The sequence below is a fragment of the Populus euphratica genome, unplaced genomic scaffold, assembly GCF_000495115.2.
Source record: "Populus euphratica unplaced genomic scaffold, PopEup_1.0 scaffold257.1, whole genome shotgun sequence".
In the NCBI taxonomy this organism is placed as follows: domain Eukaryota; kingdom Viridiplantae; phylum Streptophyta; class Magnoliopsida; order Malpighiales; family Salicaceae; genus Populus; species Populus euphratica.
This window is the reverse complement of record NW_011500139.1, coordinates 142,810-151,996: the sequence shown is the minus strand read 5'-3', so window position 1 is coordinate 151,996 and position 9,187 is coordinate 142,810. Positions and strand designations below refer to the sequence as shown.

The window sequence follows — 9,187 nt, the reverse complement described above, 5'->3', positions numbered from 1 at the left end:
TATTAAAATATATATATATATATATATATATATATATATATTTAAATTATTATGATTATTATTATTACCCATAAGACCATTCACTCTGAATAAAGGGTCCAATCCTAAGACATGCATAGAGGCCCTGTGCCTGGACTTCCTTGATGAACCTCACTATGTCATGCCCTCCACTGAAGTCATACTGCAATATTGTTGCATTACACAGGAAAAACAAAAAACAAAAAGATTAACAAGTGATCAGTGAATGAGAAAAGTAATTAAGAGAGGATTAAGGAGTTTGGGATCATGGCTACAGACATGACCAGGTTGTGGTTCATGGGCATTCCAAAACACGTAGGTTTCTATCGCATCCAGTCCTCCTTCCTTGGCTTTGGCTATCAGAGATGGCCACATCTGCAAATATTTACTGTTAGTAACACAACGAGCAGCAGTCATTTTTTTATTTTTTGAAAAAAAAAGGTAAGATGGGAAAAATTACAAGAACAGAATTGGGTTTTGGATAAAAAATAATAATAAATTGAGAATGGTCAGCACTAGCTACAAGAAATTATATATCTAGTTATTTTTAATATTGCGAGGAGTTAGTGAGTAAAATGTAAGGAACATAACACTAGATTATACAATTATTTTCTGATGAACGTAGCAGCTACATGGATCAAATCCCCAGCCAAATGTCATTTACATCCAATTCTCAATTCTGATGATTATTTTATTAAAACGTCAACATTAATTATTATTATAAGATACATAATATAATTTACCATCCATTTCTTGGAATTATCTTCAAGTATTAAATAACTTTGGATCAAGCCACTCAATTAATAAATTCTAATTAATCGAGGCCACCAATATTGGGATTTTCATTTACATATATTTTCCTTTCAAATCCTAAAAAAGAAAAACGAGCCTTTTACTTCTTTTTTTTTTTGTAAAGATGTATAAATTCCACAAATAATCATAAATTACTAGGGTGAAGTTTAAAGAATAATTTTATATTATTCTTTAATTATTTTTATAAGTAAAAACCTTTTAAATTTAAAATTTATATATGCTCATATTATTATGTAATTAGAATAGAACTGATAAAATTTGAATTTGTGATTATTTGATATTATATTAAAAAACTTTTTCTACTAAAAAAATTAATTTTTTACATAAAATTTCAATAATAATTTTATATTATTTTTTAATGTAATTAATGTTTAGAAATGTAGGTGTCTAGAGACAGCAGGACGGATCTCCTTGTGTGCTAAAAAAAAAAGAAAAGAAAAGGAGAACAACTAGCCTCAACGAGAATCTCGAGGGATCCCTTCCTATGTTTACCCAGATGGATGGAATAGGAAGAGTGAAAGAGGGGCATTTCTTATGGAGATCCAACAACAATAAGAAAATGCCTGAGAGAAAGAAAAGCAAGTCAACTGCTATGTATACTACAACATTTGCGTACAGATGTAATAAAACCCTACATCTTGTTCTTGGTGAGCTGTGTTGGATTTCTTTTGTTGAACTATACAATGATTGTCTGAGAACATGTAATGTAATGTAATGTATGTGTGAAACTTGTAAGGGTTTTTTTTTAAGAAAAAAAAACCACAAAAGGCAAAGTTAAGGTAGAAAAAAACATTATTTGATATGATGATATTAAAAATAAATTTAAAAAATACATTATTTTTATATATTTACGAGTTAAAAATATTTTAAAAAACAATTATTATATACTACAATATCAAACAAGATTTTAAACAAACTAAAATACCTAACTAAGAGTTCTGGACTTGAACTAAATGATGGGGGGAGACCGCAAACTCCAAGTTTCCAGTTAATAATATGTTTATATGTTGGTCGAGAAATGTAAGTAATAAAATTAAGATAAAAAAATGTATTTTTAAAAAACTTTTTATAATTTGACTATTATCAATTAAGCTAGTAGTTCGGTTCTAAACTGTTCTGGTGTCACTTGATGATAATCCTTTGTTCTAGACTACTGAACATGATTTTGCCTTTTTCAGAGGGAATTTTCCTTCCCAATTCACTTATTAGGTAAATTGTACTCAAATAATATATATATATATATATATATATATATATATATAGTCAGATTGAGAAAATGTTTAAAGTTAGTGAACTTATAATGGAATGAAATTATCCAAGTGATTGATATCGAACTAAACTTTATCACTATAACAAATTAACTTTCAATATTCATGATTTCTTCATTGTGATTTTCAACTAGAACAACTACTACATTGAAATACGATGATCAGCTCGCTAGGAAGCTTGTTCTTCTTCCAAAACGAAAATAATTATGGCATGCATAGAAGGGTTTGTAAGCTTAAGTACCTCTGGGGTGCTTCGAGGATAGTGAATAGAACCAGAGAAAACAATCTTCCGTTGCCCATTAATTATCAGAGATCTGCCATCGTAGGTTACATCTCCGCCACGAACGGCACTACCACTGCCAAGAACTGCTAAAACAACCGCCGCCACTAAAAACAAGACCCTCCTCATCTATAGTACTTTCTCTGTTGGAGGGAAGAACTATATATGATCTCTTGTTAAGAACACAACAATGGAAAGAGCCGTCACTTTCTATAAGAATTTGTGGCGAGACATGCACATAAGGAAACCAAGTGTAAGCTTAGTTAGGGAACTTCCCTATATATAAATAGTAATGGGATTTGCTTATTAAAAAAAAAAAGTAGAACAGCTTTATATATATATAATAAAATAAAGAGGTAAGGGTTGTTGTATTTCCGCCAAATTAATAAAATAATTAAAGGGTTTAACCCTAGCAGTAAGGAGGTTTGCCTTTGCCGTTGTTTTTGTAGCTCGAGTGCCTCTCTGGATATTAAAATATAGGTTCGTACGTTCGATTTTAACGGAAGATGCCGGCGAACAAAGAAAATGAAAGTAGTGCCCAGTTGTAAGCTGAAACAAGATGGTGGTGAGAGGAAGAGACGGCAGAGGAGAGGGTATAGTGTCGTACGTCAGATTGGTTTCACGTATAGAATTTGGGCGGCGCCTCCACTGTGTTTGACTGAGAGAGTAACAAATAACCACTTATGCATCGCCATCTGATATTTTACGAGGCAGCAGTCAAAAAAGGATCTTGCTTGCTAGCGTGAAGAAACTTGTGGCGTACGTAAAGGTAATAATGAGTTGATCTGTAGCAAGATATATAAATTATGTGACTCCGTGCTCATCCCTTTGTTTAGACATTTATAATATAGTATAAGCATATCTCGTAACACATTTTTATTATTTATTTACTTTCATAAGATGTACTTGGTGTTTGGAATTGAGATTGAATTTTTTTTATTAAAATTAATTTTTTTATTTTAAATTAATTTTTTATATTTTTAGATTATTTTAATATGATGATATTAAAAATAAATTTTTAAAAATAAAAAATATATTATTTCAATATATTTTTAAAAAAATAATATTTAAAAAAATAATATTTACTACATTCGCAGATATCATTGCAGCACCTTCACATATATGATATGACTTAAGGGTGAAATAGCATATTTATCTTTGAGTAAATTATAAATTAATCATTTTAATTTTCTAGTTTGTTTTACCGTTATGGTTTACAATTTGATACATACTTGACAGGGCACATATTGTTTGTGAGCAAATCTATACTTTATAATAATCTATTACTATATATAAAATTATATAAAAGCGTTAAAAACTTTCAATTAATTATTATATTCTGAATATAAATTCTCGTTTCTGAAAAATAATTAATACAATGTTAATACCATCATAATATATAACTAATACTCATGTTCACATGTAAAAAATATGATATTTATTTTTTATTTATTTTTTAAAAAAAGGTGGCTTTTGATATTAAAAAAGAAAGGGATTTTACTTTACCCATCTTCCAAAAAAATATTATTCATTATAATACTTTTTTTTTCTTCTTCTAGTTTTTTTATTTTTAATTTCAATTCCAATTTCAATTACATCTTTTAATATTAAGTTTATTGGAGATTGAACTTTATTTTTTTTAATTTATTTTTTATGAAATTATCTCAATCTTATCACCCGGACCACGGGTTTGATAAATTGACTCAAGTTTTTTTCTTTTTCTAATTCACTTTTCTCTCAATTACATCATTTAACATTGGATTAATTGGTAATTAGCCTTTGAAATTTATTTTTGTTTCCTTTCTATAGGGTTATCTTTGTTTTATGACTTGATCACAGGTTTAGTAGGTTAACCTAGGTTAAATCATCATAGGTTTAGTAGGTTAATCTAGGTTAAATAGAGTTATTTTATATGTTTTTTAATTGATTTTTTCTCTCAATTTTGTCTTTTAATACTAAGTTAATTAGAAATTATGCTTCATAATTCATTTTATTTTGCTTTATATTGAGTTATCTTAGTAGTTATTTTGCTTTATATTGAGTTATCTTAGTCTCATGAACTGGATCACGGGTTTAGTAGGTTAACCCGAGTTAACTCGAGTTATTTTTTATCCTTTTTCATTTATTTTTCTTTCCAGTTCATCCTTCAACATTGAATTTATTAAAAATTAGTTTTTATAATTTTTTTTATTTGTTTATTATGGGATTATCATGGTTTATGGCTTGGCATGTGAATTGACAGGCTAACATGAATTGATCTAATATGTTGTCGTTTTAATATTTATAAAAAGATATTATCTTAAATATTTATTTTCAATCAAATTATATTTCTACATATCGGTCATTTGAGTTGTCTTTGGACCCCTTAAGGTTATCGGGATATATTAGGTCAATTCTTGTACAGTTCTAATTTCTTTTTACTAAAAAAAACATTAGCAATGCTTAAATATTTTTTTAATTTAAAAAAATTGATCAGACCCGCGACACAGTCCAAGCCAATAATCTAGTGAATCCTAAAATATACAAATTAATAACATCTTTTCATTAATTTTTTTTTTATTTATGCACCATATTATAATCCAAACAACTAAAAAAGTTGGCGAATTCACTATAAACCAAAAAAGAAAACATTATGAATTGAAACAATATTGTTTTTACTTTTTTTTCCTTCTTAACAAAAACTAATGGCCTTGTTGATGGGGTAATATTATCTTCTCCACATGGCTCATTGTTCATTACTTATTTAATTGAGGCAAATCGGTCCTCTCACCTTTTTTTTTTAGCATAGTAAAATTATTTAATTATCTTTAAAACTAAAAATTATTAAATTGTCATTTAGAAGCTTCTTTATCTTTTTAATTTTTATACACATTAAAATGAAAAAATTACCTTAAAATCATTAATTATTAAGCTAGCATGTAGGGGTGTTTTTGTATTTTCAACTTGGTTTTTAGATTCTAATCAAGTTCAAAGATGAAAAATTTTAATATTTTAATAAATATATAATATTATTTAAAAAGAAAAGGTGGTTGGTGCAATAGTCACATATACTAGTAAGTGAGAGATTTTGGTGACTTTTTGAGTTGTCATATTCCTTTTAGAAGAACATAATATCATGACAACCTTTTTAAACATGTTCTAAATAATTTTTGGTTGAATTAGAAAGCTACTATCTAATATTATAATTTCTAGTAACCTTATTTTGTTAGCTAAACACTCAAACTTCTCTTAAACTTAAAAGGCATTTAATAATTAGTCTCTACAGTTAACTTTACTTTTCACCTCCATGTAGTTAAATGTATTTGAAATCAACTTCTATTATTTTTTTTCAAGATTCTCTCCATATTTTATATATAAAACTATTGAAATTACTTAAATACTCATAAGATAAATAATCTTCAACCTTATTAATCAATTTATTTTTTTCTATGAAATTAATTTTAAATTTAAAAAACAAGACAAATAAATTTAATTCTCCATTCAAAAAAAATTTAAAAAACAAGACAAATAAATTTAATTCTCCATCCAAAAATTTTTTATTTTAATTTTTTCAAAGAAAGGATATTTAAAAAATCAAAATTATTGAATGAATAATTAAAATTATTAATATTTATTTCCTAGAAAAAAATTAGAAAGGATATTTAAAAAATCAAAATTATTAAGATTTATTTCCTAGAAAAAAAAATTGATTAATTGGGTTAAAAGGTTATTGAAGTTGAGAGTATACAAGTCATTTAATTAGTTTGATATGCAAAATTTCGAGGGAACTATAAAAAAAAATAACAAGCAGTTTCATTTAAAGTATAAGAAGATAAAAAATGAAATTAAGAGTACAAAAATTAATTAATTCTCGAATAAAATAGGTTTGGATAGCATAGCCTATTTCATTTTGTTAAAATTAGACATCAAAGTAATTCATTGTAGAGTAATGAAGAGTGGGAAAACAAACATTCAAGGGAAGAAACACATCAAAGAAAAAAAGAGCAAAAATAGGAATTGTTCTTATATTTATTTTTTCATGGATATTTATTTTATTACATTTTAAAAAATTCATCCCTCGATTTCTTTTTATTGGACCATAGGTTTTGAAGATTGACATGGGATTACTTTGTTTTTTTAGGTTTTTTTATAAAATTATTTTTAATTTTATCTTTTAATATTTAATTTTTATAGGATTGATCTTCGTGTCTTTTTTTTCTCTTTCTTTTTATAAAATTATCTAAATTTAATACCCATAGTCACTAGATTAAAAAGTTAACCTAGGTTAACTTTGATTTTTTTATTACTTGAAAAAAAATCAATTCCATGCCTCAAGATTATTTTATTGAGAATTTTGGTTTGTTATTAATTTTTTTAGATTTGTCTTTTATGCAGTTAGTTTCAGCCCTATAATGATCAAGAGTTTTGAAAGTTAACATCGGTTAGTTTTGGTCTTTTTATGTTATTTTTTAATTTTATTTAATATTTATTTTTTTAGAGTTAGTTTTTGTGCTTTATTTTATCACTTTCCTTTCTATGGTGTAAACCACTAGGAAAAAATAAATTATGAAAAAATACTTGAAAAATAAAAAAAAAACATAGAAAAGCTAATTAAAACCAAATGTAATAAATAAATGATGAAATAATTATGATGAAATTTAACATATTCTAGTTTAAATTCAACGGAAACAAGTCTCGTGATCAGGTAAGAACTTACCTAGAAAAATAAAAGATATATAGGTGGGACGTATATGTATTTGTGAAAGAAAATAGAGATAAAGAATTAAAGAGAAAAATAACAATAAGAAATATTTGTAACAAAGAAAAGTTATCAGATTTATTGATATTTGTGAAAGGATAGACAGATTGATAGCAATTGTATGAATTGCTGGATTTATTAGTATCAATGAAAGTATAGTACTAAATTGATAATAATTGTATGAATTGTTGAATTTATTAATATCTGGAAAGGAAAAATATGATTAATGTAGATTAGTTAAAGATGTGCTTGATAATGTAAATAATTGACTCTGAGTTGTTAGTATTAATTAAAATATGTAGCAGCATATGTAGAATCATGGACAATATTTTTATGATTAATTTAATAATTAAATCTTTATGGTTTAGTATTTTGGTGACGTGTAATGTATGTATGTAATATTCTTTTGAGCAGTGTAAATTAGTTGAAAATAATCATGTACATGTTATGTTATCACAGTTGTTAATACAATGTGCTATTAGATTTGTAAATTCTTGAATTAAATTCTGAAGTTAAAAGTTGTTCATATTCTAAATCTTATTAATTATTTAGATGTTAAACGTGTGGAAGAGTATTGTGTAAATTTAGAAAGTTGAGATTAATGTTAATTGGGATACGATCGAGGTGATTATATCAGGATTTAAGATTCAGAAGATTGAGAATTAAGTTTCTATGCTAAGCATATTATTGATAAATTGATATGCTTAAAAGTAAGGGAAATTTTTTTATTTTTTTTTAAATCTGGTTTTAAGGAATGTATCAATGTGTTTGATTATTAGAAACAAAAATATTATATATGATGTTATCTTAATCTTATTCTCATAGTCATAAGGTTAGTAGGTGAATTCTAATTGACTCAAATCTTTTTTTTTTGTCGGTTTTTTTAGAATTATTTTATTAAGTTTCATACCATGACATATTTTACTTCGTTGTTTTTCTAGGTTTTCCTTAAACATGGCAACTCTTGAAATTATGATCACGATCACGAGTTTCAAAAGTTAACACGAGTTGAATTTCATCCCTTTTTAGATCCATTTTTCAATTAAAAAAAAATTCAGTTTCATCCTTCAACATTTAATTTTTTAAGAATTGATCTTTGTGCTTTTTTAAAAAAAACAATTTCCTTTCTAAGGGTTTACTCAAATCATGTGCCCATGATCACAAGGTTAGCAAGTTAATGTTGGTTGATTTAGATTTTTTTTCACTATATTTTTCAGTTTCATCATTTAACATTGGGTTGTTTATTTTTTATTTTTTTATTTTATCAATTAAAAATTAAACTTTATAATTTATTTTATATAGAATTATCATGGTCTTATAACCTAAATCGCAAATTTGAAAGTTTAACCCAAATTAATTCTTATCCATCAAAAAATAAAAAAATAACTTGAGTTTATTCGTTAAACCAATATATATATTGGCTTAACGAATATACTCAAGTCATTTTTTATTTTTTTATTTTATTAATTAAAAATTAAACTTTATAATTTATTTTATATAGAATTATCATGATCTTATAACCTATATCGCAGATTTGAAAGTTTAACCCAAATTAATTCTTATCCATCCAATTATATATATATATATGTTAAATTGAGTGTTAGATTAATTTTTTAATGTAAAAAAAATTATTCAATCATTGCTAGTGTTTTTTTAGTAAAAAATTTAAATAGTGAGAAGTTTAACTCAATATGATTTATTTGATTTGATAGGAGTTCTTTTCAAACTTTCCTCATGATACTGCTTCACTACCGGTCATCCAAGAGTATTTAACCTTGTTGATTCACACAGGATTCCACGTGCTCCATGTTACTCGAATCAGAGCATGAGCTAGTGATACTTTTGGTTATTGGACTCTCTTCATCTAGCGTGCAACACTCCACCGTTTTTTCTAGTAGCACGATGCTTATATTACTCTCCCACAATCTTGTTTTTATTGTTTTTATGGTTTAGATTGCTCTCATTTCGCACACTTAAAGTTTAATTTTATATATAGCTTGAATTGTGCTTTTACCACTCATTTAGATAATTCTTAGTATCCCAAATCAAATGAATCATATTGAGTTAAAC

General features: G+C 25.9%; 1 protein-coding gene across 1 annotated transcript in view; it reads right to left on the bottom strand.

Moving 5' to 3' along the window:
* Positions 1–2,508, bottom strand: part of LOC105110582 (beta-galactosidase 16-like) — a 7,727-nt gene extending 5,219 nt beyond the window's left edge. The window contains exons 1-3 of the mRNA XM_011005658.1: positions 2,341–2,508; positions 298–393; positions 69–181 (exon numbers count right to left, since the gene is read on the bottom strand). Coding sequence (XP_011003960.1) covers positions 69–181; positions 298–393; positions 2,341–2,508 — 377 coding nt within the window. The remainder of the gene's footprint in view (positions 1–68; positions 182–297; positions 394–2,340) is intronic.
* Positions 2,509–9,187: the final 6,679 nt, after the last annotated feature.